We start from the raw sequence: 24,616 nt of genomic DNA, 5'->3' as shown, positions 1-24,616 counted from the left end.
GCCTGTTTTGATGTGTTTTCTATTCTAATTAATTTTAATTTTTTACCGTATCAAACCCTCGAGATTCTGCCGCAGTGGGTTCCGTGAAACGAACGCATATGCAATGTATTTTTAGAGCCATGTTGATACTACATGTATAAGCACGGTTTGAAATTGACTAATTTTGCGTGGTTACAGATATACGGCCAAAACCTCTGGACTCCCTACCTCTTGCCATGATCTTCAAATTCTTCGAAGCCATTGGATTCAAATCGGATGATCCGAGAATTCATGGTCATTTTGATGAGCTGAGTGATATCATGTACGCATGTTCCGTGTTGCCGTGTTGTTTGGAGCGGGATTGGCCATTGCCAGACTTTGTCTGGTACCGCGGTATTAACAGTGATAATGCATGGACACTTATCCCGTTGTGTGGAGCGGGATTGGAACTATGCTTTACCCGTGCGTAATGGCGGGCCGTCTGGCATTGTCTGGTCGCATTGCAGTGTTTGCTCGGCACGCGCCTGGACAGTGCGAAGGTCGGGGGGGGGGGGGGGGGTGTCGTAACTTTTTGGTTATGAGTGGTAAAAACCTGATTCAAAAATCAAGTTGTTTATTTAATGGGGATTCCTATGATATTAAGCATTTTGATAGGTTTTGAAAATAAGATTTATAAAACATGCTAAAAGTAAATGATGTAAATCTTACTCAAAATTTGGTCATTTAAATTGTTGTATCTCCAAAGGGCAAACACCTATGAGCCTGATTCAAACGCCATTGATTTTGTTGTATAATTTGCTTTCAGTGATACAAAACTTGAGATTTCTTTCTTTAAAAAATAATATTCGCTGGACTCCCTACAAGAAGAAACCCATTGCAAGCTGTAAATTTGTAAGCCAGGCACTCCAAAACTCAGTGAATTCAACTAAAAAGATTTTAAAACTCCAACATAATCTTAGCCTTGTTTTAGTGATTTATATTTTATTACGTGTTTTGATAGCTGGCCTCGGCTTTGGCCTTGGCCTCGGAGATGGTGGCCTCGGCCTTGGCCTCGCGGTTGTGGCCTCGGCCTTGGCCTCGGAGGTTGTGGCCTCGGCCTTGGAGGTTGTGGCCTCGGCCTTGGCCTCGGAGGTCGTGGCCTCGGCCTTGGCCTCGGAGGTTGTGGCCTCGACTACAACACTGATGAATACAATCATTTTATTTTGGATCTTGACTTCAAATCCAAAGTTGCCAAGTCATTGTGAGTTGCACCCTCTCGTGACACAATCCCAAAATCTGCATTCAGGACATATGATTCTCATTCAGCCGATTGTCACCCATTCATGGATTCAACCAATTGCAAACCAAACTGCAAATTAGAACGCATGGGGGGGGGGGGGCGGATTCACGGAAACTTAAAAAAATGTGACACTTGGCACATCTTTGGAAATGACCTCAAAATGACAGCATGCCAGATGGAATAATTTCACAGGGAGTTTAGTGTCATTACTACCTTTAAACCAAGTAAGCTTTTTTACAATAATTTGGACTGTTACTTTTTGGATTACTGCAAATTTGGTCTACTCTACCTTTAACAGCCGATAACCAAAATTAAAAGCACTGAGTGTTCCTTCCATCAATGGACATATGAAAGTTCCAGTGGCAGTAACAAATCCCTTGCATGCACATGAGCCATCGCCAATTCTTTCAAGACTCCATGTCAGTGGTCCTTCCCAACTCTCTTGTTAAACGTTAAGGTGGTGACACATGTGTATCAACTTCACTTTTTAACATTGTAACAACTTAATATTCTTACACCTGAAAACTGACAGACAGAGACACACACCCCATCTTTATAAACGCCTTCAATCGAGAACCACTTTTCGTCCCTCTTTTGCTTATACTGTAACTTTTAGGAAGACCTCTGTCAAAAGTGGACCCTACTCTCCACTATTAATCAAGGTCCACGATTTGAATGTGTATACCTGGGTTTGTTTATGGTGTAAATCGAAGATACACATGTGAAACATCCATGAGTATTAATCGAGGACAGGAGTCAAATCGAGGACAACCTTCTGATCAAAAGATCAATGAAGAGGAACAATAGAAAATCCTTGATTTACACCATAAGCAAACGTGCCTGTGCACGCAAACCCACACACACATGCACTTGTGGAAAAGACCACTGGTCCCTTCTTTAATTCTCTTCTATTGTCCTCCCACTGTTTATACTTTTTAACAATATTGAAATACCGGCCATCATCAGTTTTGCCCACATTTTCAATTTCCAAATCGTGGACCCTATTGTCCTCTACAAGTTCACCATTGTATGCTGTACCTCTTCAAACTCTTCTGGTTTATACATGGCAGGTACTTCTCCACTGCTCAGGATGTTGTTGATATCTTCTAGGAAGGATTCCTCCACTACTTGTGTGTCATTGAACAAGAAGACTGTTGGCTTGTTCTCTACGCCCGCCATGTAATACAGGCGCTTCAGGTCTGGTGAATCAATTGACACAGTAAGAAAATGTGCAACTAAATGCTTTCTTTGAAATGTCCAATCTTGATTAACAAGTGGTGTAGCATTCTGGCCACGCACATTCACATGTTTTTATTAATCTTAAAAATGTGTCTTATGCAAAGTAAGAGTTGTCAACAGAACAATAATTACCCCAAATGATGAACTTAATATCTGACCCTACTACACAAAACCAGTAGGAGTTCATTCCAGAAACTTTAAGGACAAATGTTATGATTTTTGTTAACTTTCCAAGGTCCAAGAACTGGGAACTAAAAATATAAAATCTATGAGATTTTGTCCTCTTTCCATATTTTGTACGTCACTGGAAAGCTTATTTGATGTTCTTCTAATGAGCCGAAAATCCCTGTTTTCAAAAATGGGTGATTGGTTCTGTGCTGTGCGGGAGAGTCACATATACCAGTACATCATTGTGTGGAGTGCCATGGCCTAGTGGTCTGGAGCATTGAATTTGTGGTCTGCTGATAATTTTGCATGTTGTGGGTTCGAGTCCTGCCCGGAGTTATGGTGCGTGTGCCCTTGAGCAAGGCACTTTGTCACTCATTGCTTCTCTCCACCCAGGAGTAGATGGGTACCTGTGAGGGCAGAGTTGGTTACTGTGAGAGGTTGATTACAACCAAGAGCCCTGAAATGGCTGCCTACCTGTATGCTCCCAAGAAGGTTGAGAAGGTTTCAGGAGTGTTTGCCCATTGAATATGGGTAATAATAATTGTAAAGCGCCTTGATACCCTGTTGAAAAGCGCTATATAAATGCCTCTTTTTATTATTATTATTATTATCATTGTTAACAGCAATTAATGCTGACAAATGAACAGCTAAATGAGGCAGCTTAAAACAAATTATTGCTAGACAGATTTTTACTTACCATCTCTAAATTCCACCTTCCTGTACACACGGGTGACTTCAATCTGGAATGTCACATACTCACAAATAGATGCAGCAAGGCGTGTTAATGACTGGCGTCCACTGCCACCAATACCCACAAGTAACATGTTACCTCGAGGCTGGCCAATCACACGAATGATACGGGATACTGCAAAGTCAATTTAAGATAGGATACTGCGAATCAAATGGGAGACCCAATCAATTACATCATATTTGCAAGAGTTCCACTTAATAATTCTCAACAATATGACTCTTTCTTTAAAAAAAAAGACTCTGTGCAGCATAATGTACTTTAAAAAAAAACAAAAAAAAAACACATAGTATGTATCATGCAAACTAGAATGGCGAAGCTGCCATGGCTCGCTGTCGAAGGCGGGAAGGGAGGCTGATGGTAGGGTTGGGGATGGGCATGATGGAAGGGGATCAGGATTCTCGTTGAAGTGCCAGGGTGTAGGGGTCAGTTTTTAAATGTCAACATAAAAAGTCAACAGATGACCTAATAAATACATGTGTATATAGGTTAGCCGTCACTGCGTTATGGGGAAGTTTTCCATTGCTAGGGTAATTAGGACCCAGTTGTGGAGCCTTTTTGCAGCCCCCACAGTGTCTTCAGGTCCCCATACTTGTATTACCATGGGAGAACTCTTGTGTAGTCCCCACAAATGCAGAACAAGAATGGGTATACATGTACATGTAGACACAGCACCATCACCACAACCCCCTACCCACACCCATCCCATCCTCCCCTACCCATCCCCACCCAATCACTTACACATCCCAACCCCACCCCAACTCCAATCCTTATCTCCTTCCCCCTACCCTTCCCTACCACACCCCCTACACCTACTTACCCTATCCTCCCCTATCCCTCCTTACCCACCCCTACACATCCCCATCCTAACTCAAATCCCTATATCCCGCCCACCCCATTCCCCTACCCATACCGACCCGTACATCCCCACCCGACCCCAACCCCTACTCCGGTCCCTATACACTGCCCCCTCCCCTTACCCAACCCCTACACCCACCTACCCATCCCCAACCACCCCTACACATCCCCACCCCAACTCTTTCTAAAATCCCTGTTTCCCTCCCCCTCCCGACCCCCCAACACTCCCCTACCCGTCTCCCCCTACCCTTCTCCCCTACCTGTCCCCACCCACCCCTACATTTGTACACATCCCCACCCCACCCAAACCTAGTATTCCAACCCCTATCCCCCACCCAACCCAACCCACCCCACCCCACCCTAGCTCCCCTACCCATCCCCCAACTCCAACCCCTATCCCCCACCCCATCCCCCATCCCACCCCCAATTCCTTATGAGTTCCTTATCAACAATTTTCAATACGCAGCCGTACGATCAAAAACGTTGAAATTTTTTGATTACTTTGACATATGTGTGACGCACATCTAGCGAACAAGTAACGAATTCAGCGCATCCACTGCGTATGAGATGCGTATGAGTTGCGTATGCAGTGCGCAAGTTCGCCATCTGTGCGTTTCTCATAAGTTACGAATAAGTACAATGCGCTGCCCGCTTGCAGGACGAGCGGTACTAATTCGTGCAATACGTCGCTATGTATACGTCCAATATAGGAGGTCAGCGTATTGCCGTGTATGAACGGCTTATCCCTCACGAACACATAGCGTACTCGTACCGCGCTCGACCGATGCGGGACCGATGCGCTGCGTATTTATAACTTATGACCTGCGTAACAGCGTACGCAGCGTCGTTTTGTGCATGCCCAAAACTATCCAGCGTACTGGGCCGTACCATGCGTATGCCTGCGTACATAAAGCTTACATAAAACGATAGAGATGCATATGAAGTGCATATTGTGCATACGACTGCGTATGAAAAAAGTCAATGCGCAACTCATAAGGAATTAGGATACGCAGAAGTGTGACAGGGCCCTAACTGAAGTTGTATATGTTATATAAGATGATACATGTAAACTGCATTTAATTTTTTTTCCCAAGTTAGCTAGAACCAAAAACTTCAACATTTTTATCTGAACGCGGACGGCCGGACGGTACGACGGAAGGGCGGTACGACGGACAGACGGACGGAAATTGGTATTACATAGGCAAAAACAAAAGAAACTCAATCAAACTAGACTTAAGTTTGTAGACAAACACAGGGCTGTTTCGGCAATTGTTTTGGTGATATCTGGCATGTACAGTTACAAGTTCAAGTACCATCTAGGAAGGATGCGTAGTTCTGTACATAATTGGATGTGTACAATTTAAGATGGTGTCATATAATACGTGATTATATTCTCATAGGGCTTTGAATTATGCATCTTCAATGTGATGTCACATGACACATGATGATGTTATCATGATGTCAACGTCACGTCACTTATTTTCATCTATAACAAATCCCGGTCTAGGTACATACCAACTTTCAACCCAATAGGCCTTGTAGTTCTGCAGATATAGGCCTTCAAAATATACACATTACATGTGACGTCACGAGGCACGTGATGATGTCAATGTTCGGCACACATCTTCAGATACTGGTCTAAGTGTGTGCCGAGTATAAAGGCAATCGGATTGATTTTAGTGCCCAAAGCGCCTTTCATGATGAAAACGTGTACAAATGCTATGGACAGGAGTCTGAATAAAATAAAAATTTAAACAAATCTTAACAAAAACAAAGGCTGTTTTGGCCGGATGCTGAAAACAGCGAAAAATCTTAACAAAAACAAAGGCTGTTTCGGCAAGTTTGCTGAAACAGCCAATTAACTGGCCCAATATATTTGAACAAATGTGGTTGAATTTTCAATGATTAATAATGGGCCAATCAAAACAATCAATTTTATCACTAAATGATCAAATTATTTATAAGCAGCAAAATTTGCAATTAATCTTCTCCTGTTTATTATTTTATATGTGTTGTGCAAAAGGGCGACTAACTGCATGCAACATCTCGCTGTGAATGCATTACACACTGTACTTTCTTATGGAGAACTTTGTGCATGAAAACCCACAGTGGGATCCTGTGAACCGGAGAATAGCCAATGGACAGCCACAAATTTTAACCAATTGCTGAGAAGGCTTGGAGGGGCAACCAGCCAATAAGGGATCTTGATCTGTGACACTTGGCAAGGCCTGGCTATGGGCCAATGAGAAGTACATGTAGGGTTGGTTCTTTACATCTTAGAGGTAGAAAGTTTAGGCGGGATGGAAAAATTGCTATGCAGTCACTTTTGTTTTTCACTTTTGAAAAAACAACTTGTATAGCCAATTTGACCTCACAAATTTTAGTTCTTACATTCTTACAACTTTACAAATTATAATTCTTTTCGGAGTCTTCCATGACATCTCTTGCATAATTGATACTCCACACCTTTGTACTGGTACACAGCATTTTTGTTTTGTGGGAGATTGTTGCTTTCCCAGTCGAAAACTTCTACAAACTAGAATGGCGAAGCCGCCATGGCTCGTTGTCGAAGGCGGGAAGGGAGACTGAAGGTAGGGTTGGGGATGGGCATGATGGAAGGGGATCAGGATTCAGGATGATGTGCCAAGGTGTAGCGGTCAGTTTTTAAATGCCAACCAAAAAGTCAACAAATGTCCTTATAAATACATGTGTACATGGCTTAGCAGTCACCGCTTTATTGGAAAGTTTTCCATTGTTGGTAATCAGAACCTAGTTGTGGGGGCTTTTTGCAGCCCCCCCCCCCCCAGCGTCTTTGGTCCCCATGTTACCTATGGAGTATCCCCACAATTGAAGAACAAGAATGGTTATACATGTAGACACACCACCATCACCCCCTCCCAAACCTTACCCCATCCCCACCCCACCCCCCACCCCTACCCACACCCACCCCATCCTCCCCTACCCGTCCCCACCCTACCACCTACACATCCCAACCCCACCCTAACTCCAATCCCTATCTCCTCCCTCCCCTACCCTCCCCTCCCCCAATTAACCCCCTACCACCACCCACCTCATTCTCTACCCATACCACCCATACATCCCACCCCACCCCCTACTCCAATCCCTATATCCCACCCCTCCCCTAACCCAACCCCTACACCCACCTACCCCATCCCCCTACCCATCCCAACCCACCCGTTACTCCAACCCCTATCCCCCACCCACTCCACCCCCACCCTCCCCTGCACATCCCTACCCCACCCCTACTCCAACCCATAAAACTAAAAGATCAAACCAGAAGCACATGCCTATACACATGAATACTCGCCCAAATTACACACATACTATGTAGTACATTGTAAATTAATGCATAAAAGTACATGTTATACTGGTGTATACCCCGGTACATGTACATGTTACAATTAAAAACTTTAACATTTTCTTGATTTAAAATTTGTCAATAAAATCATGAAATTTACTGCAATGAAATGAACCTAGTTAAAACTTACAGAGATGATACATGTAAACTGCATTTCCCTTTTTTTTTTTACCAAATTAGCTAGAACCAAAAACTTCAACATTTTAATCTGAATGCGGACGGACAGACGGACGGAAATCCCAGCCAGACGGAATTGTGGGGTGATAGCATTGTGTTCCTTTTATCCCTTTTTCTAAAGATCCTCTTCTGGGGTGATTTTTTCTATTGTTAAAATAGTAGGGTGATGTGTCCTGAAAGGAATATCACCGCACAAATAGGGTATGGCAAGAACGAACGGACGTAACGAAGGACGGACGGGCGGAAATTGGTATTACACATGCTCGCAACTGCTTCGCCGTTCGTAAAAAAATGTGCATGCACACACTGTTCTGCTGAATGACTACGACCAGTGATGCCAAATTTTGTAAAGCATTATAAATTCATTACAAATTGAGATAATGATGACATCATGTTTTTTGTTAAAACGACCTACACAGATGTACAGTCGGCTCACGTTATAGCGAAATCCACGGGACCGGTCAAAATGTTCGTTGTATCCGAATTTCGTAATATCCGATACAATGTTTCCCGTCCATTGTTCACCTTGAATTGGCCCTATTGCGCACGCTTGTGAATGTACGTAATGTACCCAATGACTTTTTTATGTTTTAAAACAATTAAGAACATGCTCTCTATGATGTGATTTGTCAAATAAAAAATAATGTTTAAAATATATCATTGTCTAAAGTATTAAGAAAAAAGAGAGTTAAATGTACGAAACGAAAATAAAATAATCTGACGTTTTATTGCTTGAAAAACGATGAGGAAGAAGTCAACGGCGGATGACCTGGATCCCTTTGATGTTCAAAGTAAGTAATCTCTCCAGCACAAATTGTGTCATGGAGAGACATTTAAATTGTTTTGTCCTTTCGTCTTGCAGATTTCAATGTGACAACGCGATAAGCGTTTTCAAGCGCATGGCCGAGAGACCTTTGTCATTTACGTTCCAGATTTTCCGGTCCGTCCGTGATCTGAGTAGATTTTACAAATTGGTAGAGCGCCCTCATGAGTCGGTGTCCTAATGAGTGATGATGTCATAATCTTCCATTGTGATTGGATATTAACATCTGACGATTTAACGTCATGCAAGCGGACGAGCTCATTGGCGTGTACCAGCTCATTTACCCATAACTTTGCATATGTATGCATAATGTCCAGCGTTGATGGTGATCAGTTTCTTATCATCCCAGCAGGTTCCTTTTTAAAGTTACAAAATAGCTTAACGTATTTGTGCTGGTGCTCAAATGAATAAGTTTGGACAATTTTGGCAAAGTTTTGATTATAAATCATTTTTTTGGGGAGGGGGGAGCAATTTACGGAGGGGTTGTGAATAACTTTGAATGAAATTACGTTAAGATTGTTTATTTTATTTTGGATTTGTAATGGGGTGCTTTGTAATTTTTGTTTAACCTTACATTTTTTTTAAAATAAAATTTGTGCCGGGTTGGGAGAAGGGGTAAATGATGTTTTATTTAATTTCCAATTTTTATAAGGGGTTCTATTTGGGGGAGGGGATTATTTTAATTTGCTCCGGGTAATAAGGTGGGGGTTCATTATTTTTAGTCGGGATTCAAATCTCTGAAAAGAGCCATTTGGTTTGATTTATCATTTGGTTTGATGTTACACCTTGAAGAAGTCCGTTATCTTCCGCTGTGACATCTTGTCTTGCTGCCTACTGGAGAGGTACTGCAGGATTGCAGCAGCGTGATCATAGACATCGGCGTCCATGTCAGGCTGGCTGCAGAGATAGTCCCGAACCTGGTGCATTATGCTCAGGCAGTCGGTGACATTTCTTGGCCGTTGTTCCTCCGTTGGCGGCTCCTCCTCGTCTTCTGGTTCTTCTTCAACTGCACCAGCTCTCAATTTTAGGTACAAATTGGGAAAGCCCATTCACAAAGGTCGAAATACGTCTTGGATTAATGTCACAATGGCGATGTGCAAGTGGTGCGGGTGACTGGCACACGTCATTGCAACACTATGATGACCAGGCCTAACCGCAGCGCGAGATTAATGACCGTGCGCCGGCAAACCGATTAGCACCTCCATCTGAATGCATCTACGTCGGCAACATGAAACTACTCACACAAGAGACACCTACTGATGACTAATACTGCTTTCAAATTGAACAAAAAAGCCGTGAGCCAGGATTACCTTTCGTTATAAATGGGTCGCTAACAATGCATTTTTACGCAACCGGGTCGCCAAAACCTTTCGCTGTAACAGGAATTTCGTACTGTCCGTTTTTGTCTTAAGCGAAATTTTCCCCATAAACATGTGCACAATTTTGCCGGGACCGAAGGTATTTGTTTGTAATAACCGGAATTTCGTTCTAGCCGTTTTCGCTATAACGGGAGCCGACTGTATATGCAATTGAACCCCAGAAAGCTCCCTTCTGGTTTAAAACATACGTGTGTAAGACAATTTTGTTGCCATATATGTTAAGAATATTAAAGCCAGAGTCCATCATTTGCAGCTATCCAAAAAGTAACTGGCGTATTTATTGTTGAAAAACATACTTGGTTGAAAGATAGTAAGGAAACTAAACTCCCTGTGAAATTATTCTTTCTGGCAAGCTGTCATTTTGAAGAAATCAACGAAAGAAGGCCTTTCCAATGGTGCATCTTAAGAAGCACCGTAGGAAATTCAGATTAGTAGTTTGTTTTTGTTATTTGGCGAAGCACGCGCAAGCATTGGCACGACGCACACGCGCGCGGTTGCTACAATTCGTCACTTCAGTGCGCGACATCGCGTATAGCTGCAATCGGCTCAGTGAGAACGTGTCTCGGACGCTGAATTCAGGCCCAATTCAAAACATGATTCAGCGACTTTTGATTTGAATCGAGATCCTAGAATGTTGTTTTTATCTAAATATACAGCTGAGCTGAAACTTCATCAGGTTAGTTGTTCAGCACCCTTCTTTAGATCTTGAGCACTTTTATTGCTTCAAACGAACAAAATGCACAACTTACAAATGATGGACTATACCGTTAAAACACAGATGCTGTAGATTTGGGGAACAAAATATTGCTGCTACGGTTTGTTTAGATATGCTTTAAAACATTCCAACATAATGGCTTTAATAAATTCAATAGTATTTTAATAAGGGAATAAGTGTTTGTTTGGGAGGTATTATAACACTCTGTTTAAGACCGATGGGAGTCTGGATGGGTGATAATTACCCGAGGCGAAGCTGAGGATAAGTTTTACCCATCAAGACTCCCAATGGTCTTAAACAGAGTGTTTAATACCGACCGAACACATATTTATTCCCACATTCATAAATACCTTTTCGGTCAAAAAAAATCCTTTCGGTCCAAAAATCAAAACATGTCAAAAACTGGACGTTGCCAACCATTTTGTTCAATTAGTTTACTTCATGTTTTACGGAAGTCCAAATTTCATGTGACACTGGAGAAGTGTTTAAGACCAGCTAGCCATGTCTTTATCATCCGTTTAAGACCGGCCATGTGACGGGCTCTCGACCAATAGGAATGCGTAAACTGTCTTAGGTATTTATGAATGAATCATTATACATGTTTCTTACCATGCTCAATTGCATCTCTGAAAAGGACAAGATCCATTGCAATGACACCTGGACTACTGTTGTAGTCCTCCAAAGCATCCTCCATGAACCTCTTTAGGGTTGAGAAATCTTGCAGATCCTCATAGATGGGCACTTCAGCCTGTGAGATAAAGTCGCCTGTTGGGAAAGTAAATATTATTCACATAATAAACAAGGGCACAAGTACACTGAATACTATACCATATGACAAACAATAATCTTACCCATCAACTACTAAATTACAATACTTAAGTTATATTTGTTATCAAAGACACATGTACATGAAACCTCAAAAATCTGTTTCAGAATCAATAGCACAACCAAGTTACAACAGTTTACAATATCATATTATCTCAGTACACTCCTAAGGGACTTGAGGTCTCCTTTTAAAACATTCTGGATCCACTGATTAAATGGGGTTTTTTGAAGCCAGGGTGTTTTAATAAAAGTCATTGCCCAGTACCCACCAGCAAATTGTCGGACTTGTTCCTCTTTTTTAACATCATCAATAATCATTTATTGATGATGCTGAAATTTGTTTCTTTTATTTGTTATTTGTGCCATTATAGTCTGCTACTTTTGTGTTATTAAATTACTTCAATTTAGCTCATCTCTTTTTCTCTGTTCTGATGGTCGTTACCGTAATTTGTTGTTTTCTGAAACCACAATACTTTTATAATTTGAAGTAGATGTCTATTTTTATCATTACTTTAATTTTCCATTTTATTTTTACTTTAATATTCATTTGGATTTTAATGTGTTTTTCAAGTTTAAGTTTTATCATATTCACATTCTAATTTTATTAAAATGATTATGGCAATTCCACGGTTACTCACGTTCCGTTTTTGATGTACTTTTGAGTTTCGTTGGGCTGTGATTACCTTACTGAAAAAGTTTAATAACTATTACCCCCATGGTAGATAGAGTAGACCTAGACCTACCTAAGCAATTGAGATGATATCCAGAAAAATGTGTTATACACAAGACACACACAATCGGTTACTCACGTTACATTTTTGGACATGCATAAAAAGCCAACATGCTTTCATCAAAAAGTGTCCTCATACAAACAACCTTTGGAAATGTCATTTAAATGGATAAAAGACCATGCTAGGGGCACAATAATAAAAGAAAATTTAATCTTCTAGAATCTTTACATTTTTTGGAACCCGCAAAAAACACGGTTACTCACATTACGGTTACATTTTGTCCAACCCATTTTAGAATAATTATATGCCATGATTTTTTTTGACAAAGGTATCATACTTAGTCTGTTTCCACCAAATAGGCATTAGAACTACTAAAAACCCTGACTTGCATGTAAATTTGCATTTTGGATCACAAATGGCAAGTACTACTACCGAGATAGAGGTTTTCATCATTATTCTGAAACCGATACTATTACAGAGCATCCTGATCCCAATAAGAAATTTGTTGTTTCCTCTTAAGTTTAGCTGTAACTTAGTGGGTGTTTTAACTAAAGATGCTGAGTCATCAGAACAGATACTGCAGTATACAAACCTCTCAGGTTCAGACTCTGTTAAAAGGTTATGCATGCCACTATAACACACAAAAATGGTCCGTTGAAAAGGCCACACTGTCAGAGACCATGATAAGGAGAATGGGTTCCAGGGTATACCAGTGTACTTTTTCCCCAAATAATCATTTTAATTTCAATGTAGGGAAGTAAAGATGTCTGCCTTATTACATAAAAATGTAATAAGAATACTTTAGTTGGCTTCGATTGAATTTATATGATATTATGCTATGTACATGTATTAAAGCTGTCTCAAGGACCAATTTGCACCATAAATAGCATAAAAAGTGTTCTTAATGCCTGAGTTTCTTTGGTTTAAGATAAACAGTTATCAATAAAATGCAATATTATCAAGCAAAAGTCAGTTTCGGTATAGTTTGGGTGACTTGGGATAAAAAACTTGGTTACTCACGTTACAAAAGTTACTCTCGTTACCTACTTTAGTTGCCTTTTATTCTAAAATGTGTGTATTAGTATCAACAAAACACCAATGTTCATGCGAAGGAGGAAAATCCTAAATACCAAAATTTAATTCATTAAAAATGTTGATGAGAAAAAACTTTTATATCTTTTCGGTATAAAACGCTACTTTTTTATATTTAAAAATGGACGACGGCTGTGAAATGACATACATTTCAAAGATTAAGACATCATACAAGCTAGTAATAAGGTTATGATTGAAATATCTCTCGTTGCATTATTAGCAATCAAGGTTCAAACTTTACCAAGGTTCAAATTTTTTTAAAGTTCTTTGTAGTAAAATAATTTTTCACTTTACGACAAGATTTCTCAAAAACGTTTGATAAAATAGGGTTTTCTTTGTTAATTTCACATACTTGAATGTAAATAAAAATGTAAAACTGGGTTAAAAAATTTTTGTTTCCAAGCCATGTCCATCAAACCGTGGAATTGCCCTTCACATGAGTATTAGTTGTCATATTAAATCATTTTAATACTGCTTGGTTGAAAAATAAAAATAAATTTTCACTCTGAACACTGAATTTAAATACATGTACCAGAAATTCTGAGGAACGCTGTAAGGAACTAACAAGAACTCAATAGTAAACCAACAGTAAGTTTAAAGGAGAATAAACACTTCTAGAGCTAGCAAAAATCGTATATTGAGAAAGCTTCAATAGAGTACGACTACACCTGATTGGCGCTAGAAGAAAAGAGGATGATATGCCGCTTGGCATCATGGGTATTGTGTATTGGCCCAGAGGGCGCTGTGGTATACGTAAAATTTAGTGAATAAAGCCTACGGCCTATAAGGAATAATGCAAATGTAGTCTCGTCCTATCAAAGTCTCGGTCTCGGGAGGGCTGGTCTCGGTCTCGAAAGCTCTGGTCTTGGTCTCGGATGCCAAAGTCTCGGATTTTACCCCTGAGACCTGTCGAGACCACAACAAAATGCACCATTTACGTATGGCTTTATTTTATTAGCATGCTGAATTACGTATGAGTCTAATCTTTATCCTAAACATAAAAGAATTTATTAAGTGTAAGTCTCATGCTGAAGAATGATTATTATTATTATTATTACAAAAAATATGAGTTTGAATAATCAGAATAATAATTGATAAAGTAGTCATTAATCACTCACAAAAATAATGGTAGACTTGCAGGCCTGAGATTGATGAAAATCATCAATATGACCCCAAGCCAAAAAACCCAAAAGAAACAAACAAAAAGAAACAAACAACCCAACAAAACAAAACAAATAATCTATTTTCAATGCATGACATAGGAAAACACATTTGAGTACTTTATACCAAATGACAATCCACCCAAAGCTTTAAAGAGATACCATTTAAGAGGAAATGCTACCGGTAACATACCGAAGATTGGTGGCTGCTTGTTGGGACATATGTTGTGGAAGGTCTGCTCAAAGAGATTGCCAAGCTTCTCACTCAAGATGTTTACAAATGCCTCACTGTCTGTCTCATTGACTAAACGGTCTGAGAAAACCCTGTCACAACAAATAAAAAACAGTCATATAAAGATTGTGGTTTCTGCATTGGCTCAAGCTAAATGTTTGAAAGATATTGGCAATTTTATTCCTATTCAGATTTTACTCTACTTTTGTGGTAATGTGTAATGATCCCCGAGCAATCATGTGTGTTTTCTCCCTCATACATATAAAGAGCTCCGTAAGGCCAAAAAAAGTCTCCAGTTTCTGGTATGTGCGCGCACATATTTGTCACATTTTTGTGCATGTATCTATTGCCTAACAAACCTATTACAAAAATAATGTTGAATTTAGCATGTTAATTCGTGAAATATGGTGATAATCTTCAAAATTCTATATAAAATCACACGATAAAATCGTTTCAATTTTCACTTATAACATATCCCTGTCTATGTACATCTATAGAAAGTTTCACCTGATCGGCCTTGTAGTTCTCTAGATATAGGCCATTAAAAAAAATGCATCTTTATGATGACGTCACATGACATGCTCACGTCATCATGACGACTCCGATCGAAACACAACTTTGCTATGGGGTCTATACATGAGTAAGTTCAATGCCCAAAGTGGTGGGCATAAAGTATACGTACAAAATCTATGGGATTTGGGATAGAAAACCCAAGAAGAAAAGAAAAAATCAGAACAAAAACAAGGGATAGTTTCGCAAAACTAATTATTTACTTAATAATTGCCAGTGTCGGCTAGCTTGTTTGAATCCGATACAGCAGCACAACCAAATTAGTTTTGTTGGAATCACAGTGTTTGTCGACTTTATTTAAAATATTTTTTTTTCCCAATTCTTGAATTTTCCCTTCATTTAGATAGCATACCTGAAGCATTCATGGATCCACAAGCGTGTTATGCTTCCCTTGGTGTCATGGAAGTCCCTATGTGCTCTCAGTAAGCCTTGGAATACCTTGGAGATGTCTCTCAGATTGAACAGGTAGTGAATCTTGGCAGGTGTGGGTAGGAAGCGCTGCACAACAGCTTGGTAGATTTCCAGTGTGGCTTGAGTCATGGTATCACCAATTGGTTTAACATCCTCCTCAAAGTCCTGCAGCTTCTGGTTGATCATTGTGCCAAAAATGCGCTTGATTTGGGAGTCCTGAGGTAAGCACAGAAAAGTGTTAAGGTTATTAAAAGTATAACTGCATTCTTTTAAAACATTCTTTTTCGACACTGGCTAACAAAATAGTGACAAAGACAAGTAAAATATAATAGTTTAAATGTGATAGTTTAAATATGGAGATTCCACAGTTTCATTAAATACAATAAAATGCCTTCTCTTTTAAGTTGAAATGTTAATATGGCAATTGTTGCACTTTGAACATGACATTGATGATGGAATTCATGGCTGGATTGCAGTGACAGTGTGTGTTGTAGATATCAGTCCGACTGGAGTTACATTGTAAGTCTCAGCTGAATTTGGAGCATCCCTCTGGAATAATTTTCAAACTGAAATGAAATTCCACCCTGAATTAAAAAATAACAGCGTTGCTGTTGAAACCCGTCAGCCAGAGTCAAGTTATCATCCGGAAACCATTAACCTTTAACTCATCATGGTGACTTTGACCTTTGACCCCAGAACCATGCCTGTACCAATAGGAAACCCCCTACCAAAGTTAGACACCAAAATTTAATTTCTAACTCAAGTTATCATCCAGAAACCATTTACCTTTAACTCACCACGGTGACCTTGACCTTTGACCTTTTGACCCCAAAACCAATCCCAACTTGCCTGTACCCAGGGGCAACCCCCTACCTAAGTCAGGCACCAAAATCTCATTTCCAAGTCAAGTTATCATCCGGAAACCATTTACCTTTAACGCACCACGGTGACCTTGACCTTTGACCTTTTGACCCCAAAACCAATCCCAACTTGCCTACTCCCAAGGGCAACCCCCTACCAGAGTTAGACAGCAAAATCTCATTTCTAACTCAAGTTATCATCCGGAAACCATTTACCTTTAAGGCCAAAAAAAAAGTCTCCAGTTTCTGGTATGCGCGCGCGTCGGCAAAATGAAAAAAAAAATTTCAATAAAAGATGATGTCTAAAAACAGCCAAACTCACTGGTTTGACTGGAATCCTGCTGCTGCACAATTTTAACGTGTTTTTAGATGGGGTTATGATTGAGAATAAGCTTTATGTGGCCTCTCCGGACTCCCATATAATTATTTGCACTAAGTTTAGTCGGGCACCATTTGCAGTCATCAGCCGACATTTGAAGCAAAAAAGACAGGTAAAAAAAAAAAAAACCTGTGTCGCCGCACCACTTTTTGGGCAAGCTCCATACCAGAAACCGGAGACTTTTTTTTTGGGCCGTCCGAACGTCCGGACGGACGGACGCCCTAGGCGATGACAATACCCCTTGAGCCTCTCGGCTGAGGGGTAAAAAAATCGATAAGTTAGCGTGGACCAATTTTTTTCATTTCATGTCTCATTGAAAAGTTCATAACTTTAGTTATTCTAAAAAAATTATCACCTTTTTTGTTTTTTTGAGGGTGTCACACCCAAAAATCATGGGGACCCTCCCATCAATCAGAACTAAATATTTACAAAACTGGTGTTACACATATGCTTTCATTTGACATTTTCAGTTTATTTTGATTCCAAGATTGTCTCTGAATGAAATTATGGACAAAACAGATGGCTGTCAGTCAAACAATTTGCACTGTGGCCAGTTTGAATCTATGCATGCTTTGTGTACACTTTGTACATGACTTGTACAAAGTGCACGACCCCTACTAATGTGGAGCCATGCCAATGTTTTCTTTTCAGTTACCTGAATCTTTATCCAAGGTGAAATAAACTGTCACAAACTACGATTTAATGTTAGTCAGTGATATCAAACATTATAGACATCCCTGTATTGTGGTATGAACAGCTACCCATGTGACTAAATATCAAATTTACTTTTATAAAACTTACACTTGGGAAGGTCATGTTGATGAGATTAAATCTACTCTGTAACCGAGTTGAGATGACCATTCGACCACCTCCTGGTGGCCCCATTGCTGCGAGAAGTTGCATATCCTGTCAACATAAACACATTGCAAACCAGTGCAAAGAAGTATGCTCTTTGGAAGTCATTAATGAACAATTGTTATTACTCCTGTCCTAGGTAATGAGGGATAAAATGAAATATTTCAGTATTTAGCTATTAAATTATGAGTCACGACAATCAAAAACGCAAGGGCACCTACTAAAAATATTTCAATTTGAGGATTTAATACTTGAAAGAAAATACCAAAACAGGAAAAAAAGACAACTAGTACTACGTCTGTTCAATGAACAGAATACAAGTCTTTTTCGCAGTATGACTTTTCAAATGAATTTATGGTATTTTGTTCATGATAAAAAACGAAGACCATGGATTATTCTATCAATTCTCATAAAATCAGATCTCTTGCAGTTGATTTTATATTGATTTTCAAAGATAAAATCTAGAAATCTTTGGTTGCTTGTAATCTGATACTTGACGTCATTACCTGAAAGCTTGAGAGCTACAATGTATGTTAACTGTGCTATTTGAAGCAAAAATCTGGATTATATCTTGCACGTTTGATTTGCATCAACTTTTTAAGGTTTAAATTCCAGTCTAGTGATGTCATCAATCTTTCTTCCCTCAACTTGTTTTTAGCATGAAGCTGATTATATACATCAATTATAAAATGATTCAGCTAACTTCGCCATACGCATAAACTGATTATTCAATATTTTTCAACCTGCCGCTAGAGGGAACTCTTACATTTTATGAAGAAGAAGAAGAAGAAAGAAAATCAGAACAAAAAGAAGACTTTTTCGCAAATATTGCGAAGCCAATTAAAAAGAAGAAGATTTTTTGGGAAGTCTTCAGTTTAAAAAAGTTCAAACCATGTTTCAAACAATTTCAAACGACATTAATATTCTGGCTCTCATCTTTATTATGGCGAGAACAAGTCCACCAGTACTGCCTACATTTTTTTTATAAGCGGTTTTGGCATCCAAAGGTTGTTGAGAAGCATTTTGGGTAAGACAAAGTAGACAACATGAATGCATTTTCAATCAAACTAATTTTAAATTTCTATTAATTATTCACGCTGGAAAGCAGTGGCAGTGTGGCATTGACAGGCTGTTTTCTGGCACATCATGGGTCCTGATATGATCATGCAAAGGGCCTATGGTTCAAGTTAGCTGACACACACAAAAAAGGAGAAAATGTATATTCCCAGTCGTCTAGTTGGAGTAGATAAATAACAATCTAAATCTAACCAATCTTTAACGTTTCAATTTGCAATTGTTCTGACAAAAATTTATGAAACCTGAACCAGAACAAGAATTTCAGAAGTTATGGGCAAACAATTATTTCCCCTCCCCCCTCAAAAAAAAAAAAAAACACACTCAAACCGCTGCTTTTGCTTTCGTTTTTGTTTTTACCTTGATGTATTTGGAAGTTTGCTTCAGGCGATCATACCAGAAGCCGTAATCCATCCATAGTTTCACGAGTTCAAGTGGAGGTTGGGATCCAAATGTGTCCTTTGCAGGCATATTGAAGTCGTCCATCAGGGTCAGCAATTTCTTACCTCCGATGGGAACATACACCCCTTACATATAGATGGCATAAATAAAAACTTATGTTTATTATGGGTTGGCAAAGTTAGACTACACAAACTGGCACAGAATAGTTGTTTAGAAAACACTACATTAAGTGGAAACAAGGGGGTGCGGTGGGTGTTGGCCTTAGATTACTTGTTCAGTGATGACAGTTATTAGATGGATATTGGATACTCGATATTCACATGGAAACAAAAACGCTTTTCTGCTACATACACAGAGCTCCCAACATTCAGATTTCAGAAATAGTACTTTTCATTGAGCCAGTATTTACTGCTCGGCGCGTCACCATTTAAACAAAAAGTATAGTCGAATCCTGTCACAATAGTACTAAGTAATTCCCACAGAGTGCTACCCATTTCATTCTATTCTTTTTTAATGCTAACCCAACCACATAACAATACTTAAGGGCAAGAGCGAGACTCACATAAAAATTCACGTTGCACTTGCACAGCGTAAAAAACCTGAAATAATCTGAACATTTGCTGCACGTTAGACACGGCCATTCATTACTGTAATTCTTCAAAAAATCTCTGCCATGGCTTCGGCTGTATTTTAGATTGTTTGGTAGACATATTTCAAACTTACACTACCACTGACTAACACAGGAAAACAACTCGATGGAACGAAGCATTCTACAGTACATAACGTTAAGCCAAGATGGCCGGCGTATACAAATCTTTCTTTCTTTCTCTTTCTTCAAGAGAAGGAAAGGAGATCTTAGACTAACATGAACAAAATTTGTAAAACTTCCTGAAACTTTTTGTTTGAACAGCTGTTTTACAGGTGACTGCCTGCTTCTCGGGCAGACGTCTGCTTTGCGGGCTATCAACTCATGAATGATCACCTTGTAAACGCAGCCCATACCTTTGGTTCTTTTCTCAACCCGACTCTCTATTATCTCCTGCACATTGTTTGATGAAGTCTGTGCAGACATGTTGATTGTCAACACACTGTACTTGGCCGTGTCGAGCTTGCTGCAAACACTCTGTGCAATGGATGTTTTACCAGTGCCTACTGGACCAACAAGAAGTACAGGTTGAACTGAGCCAATCAAGGAACCCACCAAGAAGTTGTAGCGCACGGTGTCCACAGTGGGTACCATTATCTTGTAGAATGGAGCACTGGGGAGAAAACGAACCATTTTACAGTAATGAGGTAACTTCTGGATTGAATCTCACATCTGGTTGAATTTGCTGAACACCAGCCAACATCTCAAAATGGTATGCTGTTTGAATTGTTTTGCCGAGTAGCTCTTTTAAATTGGCTCCAGTTGATCCTTTTAGCAATAAATAACACAAGACATGTTGTATTTGTACATTTCAAAGCAGGTTGTTACTTACTTTGTGGGATATCTCCAGCCACTCCGGAGTTTGTCTTCCCAGTGAGCCCAGTTCTTGTTCTTGGAATCCACATAGTACTCATACACAGTGTCCTTATTTGGGAAGGTACCTTCAATCTCACGGATGTAGTTGTCAAGCTTTTTGCGTCCATCTTCATCCACAGCTGAGCAGACTGACCAAATCAGACAGAATAGAAACCACAGCTCTATCATGCGCTCATAGTTCTCCTTATCTGATGTGTTCACCTGAAAATCATAAAATATATTTGGGCAAATGAAATTATTTAGGCTTTTACAAACCTCAATGGAATGGATTCCATGCACTTTTCAACAGCAATCTGGTACATTTAATGCACTCTGCACCAACTACATTCTTCAACAAATTTTGCATTCTATATGGTACTGCAATCTGAGGCATTTCCTGGCCACATTCCTCTGACTGTTTGGGTCAGTAGCTGTCAAGATTATAAGTACAAACTAGTGGTTCTTCCTAGGATTCTTTTTCACATGGGGGGCAGTGGCAATTCTACGGGGGTGGGGGGGGGGGCTGGGCTGGGCTGTAGCCCCTCAAAATAATTTCAAAAAAAAAAGTGTTGCAAGACATCGTTGCGACCACCACTCTTTACTGATATATCGCTACTGCATACAAAGCAAAATGCGCAACATTCGTCCTTCTTTGATTTCCGAATAAGCACGGCCATTCTTTGTTATACTCCTCCCTGTATTTCTGAAGATACTTCTTCACTTTCATCGGGTTTTGCGTCACCATTTTTCATCACACGAGTCTACTGCGACATGTGTACAAAAACAACCGCGTTCCGATGACTCATGAAAAACCAACTCCTATAAAAATCCGACTCCTTTTCCCTATAGGTTGATCCCTTCCATGTGACCAGTCGCTCCCCCAATTATCGTATCGCATCCGCAATACTTCCACTGAGTCCACATTTCCCCATGGTTGAATATTCACACTACACCGATCCCGCAGTGTGCATGTGACAACCGTCTGGTATCTATCTGACAAGTGCGAATGTGCGATGTCTGCAACAATTCGCTGGTGACAGACTATTCACTGGTCAACGTTTTAAACCTTCGAAAGTACATACTGTTGCAGTTTACCACTTGTATAGACTTATAAAGAACCACTGTACGCCCAAAAGAATCATCACCACCCCACAACATAAAACTATCAACATTTCAAATGTGCATTACTGATCGTCCGTTCCCCCACGCTGAGAAGAGCATAGAACTGGATTAGACATGTAAGGAGTCTAGTTCTTCCAATGTGTGTACGTTCGTGCATACATCGCATGTACGTTACATGGTGGCCTATATTGACATGTTATGCACGTAAGTTTCAGTTTAAGAAAAGTGGAGACATTAAAGACAAATTATTTTTATGCTGACTTTTATTAAAAGTCACACTGTGGCAATTAAAAAATACAAGTAAGTAAAAAAATTGTACTCAAAAATTGACAATTCGGGAGATTTTTTAGATGTGCCGGGAGTCGGAAGATCGACCGATTTTCAGGGAGTCTTCCGCAAAATCTGGGAGAGTTGGCAGCTCTGCTAAAACAAGCATCTGAATTTACACTGATTGATCTCAAATTTCCCACAATAACTTACCCCATTTTCTTCAGTAGCTAATGCACTGAAGAGTTTGCAGAGAGACATGACTCCATTGAGTTCAGAGATGGGTACCAGTTCATTGCAGTTATGCTGCTTGAAGTCCTGTATTTTGATCAGATACTTATCAAACAGCCTCTGAAGAATTTCTTGGGAATGCTGTTTTGAAAAGGGAAAAAAAGGCGATTTATTTTCCCCCCAAAAAAATGAATGTGTGTGTTCTGCTATTTAAAGTTGCTTTCTACATGCTGTCAGTATTCGTCAGTTTCATCTTAAGATTTCTTTTCTAAATTACTATTTTTCTAGAAATACAAGTTATTAAAGTTATTCACTTTGGAATAAGACATCCTATATTAAAAGATCCAACACTGTCTGTCTGTCTCATGTCTGTCTGTCTGATGTCTGTGTGTCACGTTTTTGTGATAAAAGGCCTAAAGGAGTATGAAAAGACACAAAATGCAAGAAATGCAAGGGTTTTATGGAGAGGCTTCGTTGAATGCAATTGCTCCATGGTCGTATATAAATACTCCGCAATCGCTGTCCTCTGAAGTCATGTTAGCAGGTAAAAAAAGTTGTTTTGTTTTGCTTTTTGGCAAATTTGTTTCTTTCAGAATTTCAATAGTTAAATGTTACAACATTATCTCTATGAAAACACTCCAAAACGTATTTCTATTATGGAAAACATAACGTTGATTATCAAAAATGTGCCAAAATTGCTTCACCAAGGAATACCACGCCCACTTGGGGTCAACATGCAAATTGAGGTCAAAGTAAACATACGGCAATTGAGAGCACACTCATCATTCCTCTCAGATTCACAGCAACGAAAAATGTATGGGGAAAAAAAGAAGCACTGAAGAGCATGGAGAACGAGACTTTAAATGCAAACTTAACTTGCCTGAATATGTAGGGATTTTAAAACGATGCTAAAAAAAATGCATCCAAATACACATACAAATAAAATTCTGTTAAAATGTTCGTCAAACATGCTTCCTACATTATCTCAGTGAATGTAATAATCAGAAAGGAAGGCAAGGATAGAGGGAGTGAATGTATCTCCAATGTGTAGGATGTGTGGGGAGAAAGAGGAGACAGTATTTCATTTGGTTTGTTAGGGTAGTAAGATGGCCAAGTCAGATTACAAGGGGAAGCACGACAAGGTACATGTAGCCAGGGTGATTCACTGGGATATTTTTAGGAAGCGTGGAAAGAAGGTTACAGACAAGTGGTGGGAACACATTCCAGAGAAGGTTCTGGAGACAGATGAGGTGAAGGCTCTGTAGGACTTCAACAGAATCAAGACTTATCATGTTGTAGAACATAGAATACCGGATGTTGTTGTCCTGGATAAGAATACTAAGATGAGCCACATTGAAGATGTGGCAGTGCCTGGTGACACCAGGGTTGTAAATAAAGAAAGGAAAAGTATCAGGACTTGGCGAAGGAACTTCAGAAGTTGGGAAAGCCAATGGTCAAGGTAATTCCGGTTGTTGTGGGGGCTCTGGGCACTATTCCCAGGTCCCTTGAAAAATAACTTAATAGAATTGAAAGACTGTGAATGTGGACTTGCTACAGAAGAAGGGCCTTCTAGGAATGAGTGACAAAGTGCATTGCCTAAGGGCACATGCACCATAACCCTAGGCTGGGCTCAAACCCACAACCTTTTTACCTGCAGACAATGAGTTCAATGCTGAAGACCATGATATGGATTTTGGAACAATGTCTTTATAGGAGGGGAACTTCCAGAGAACACACACTTGTGAAGACATTGTTTCAATGTTTGTTTCATCATAAGACATTCTTATAAACATCTATTTGATCACATGTAGTGTGCATGCATTCCCAGGAAAGTTGATCAAAATGTTTCCTACTCACCATGATTTTTTTAGGACTGCAGTTAAAATCACAAGGTACAATCTGAACTGACTTCAGTCTGCATGGGTTACACATTGACATTCAAAGTAGCCATACCTTGTCTGGCCGTTTCTGCAACCAGGATGTGACATATGGCTGCCATCCAGTGTCAGCATAGTCCATGTACACCATACCACAGCGGCTCACAGTAGCTGGAGAAGCAACAGCTAAGTTCTCTGTTTCAAACAGCAAGGTCACCTACAAAGGTAATTTAAAAAAAATGCTCCAATTTCATGTACAGTGATAATTGTACAATCCAATCAT

General features: G+C 39.7%; 1 protein-coding gene across 2 annotated transcripts in view; it reads right to left on the bottom strand.

The window, feature by feature from the left end:
• LOC119728258 (dynein heavy chain 2, axonemal-like) overlaps positions 1-24,616 on the bottom strand; it is a 160,116-nt gene that overhangs the window by 92,747 nt on the left and 42,753 nt on the right. For both annotated transcript variants that reach the window (XM_038200414.1, XM_038200415.1), the window contains exons 10-20: positions 24,410-24,550; positions 22,439-22,597; positions 20,814-21,058; positions 20,338-20,594; positions 19,294-19,460; positions 17,806-17,910; positions 15,707-15,981; positions 14,746-14,876; positions 11,354-11,509; positions 3,363-3,530; positions 2,297-2,457 (exon numbers count right to left, since the gene is read on the bottom strand). In XM_038200414.1, coding sequence (XP_038056342.1) covers positions 2,297-2,457; positions 3,363-3,530; positions 11,354-11,509; positions 14,746-14,876; positions 15,707-15,981; positions 17,806-17,910; positions 19,294-19,460; positions 20,338-20,594; positions 20,814-21,058; positions 22,439-22,597; positions 24,410-24,550 — 1,965 coding nt within the window. The remainder of the gene's footprint in view (positions 1-2,296; positions 2,458-3,362; positions 3,531-11,353; positions 11,510-14,745; positions 14,877-15,706; positions 15,982-17,805; positions 17,911-19,293; positions 19,461-20,337; positions 20,595-20,813; positions 21,059-22,438; positions 22,598-24,409; positions 24,551-24,616) is intronic.

This window comes from Patiria miniata, unplaced genomic scaffold, assembly GCF_015706575.1.
Source record: "Patiria miniata isolate m_02_andy unplaced genomic scaffold, ASM1570657v1 HiC_scaffold_20, whole genome shotgun sequence".
Taxonomy (NCBI): Eukaryota; Metazoa; Echinodermata; class Asteroidea; order Valvatida; family Asterinidae; genus Patiria; species Patiria miniata.
This window is presented reverse-complemented; position numbering and strand designations above follow the sequence as displayed.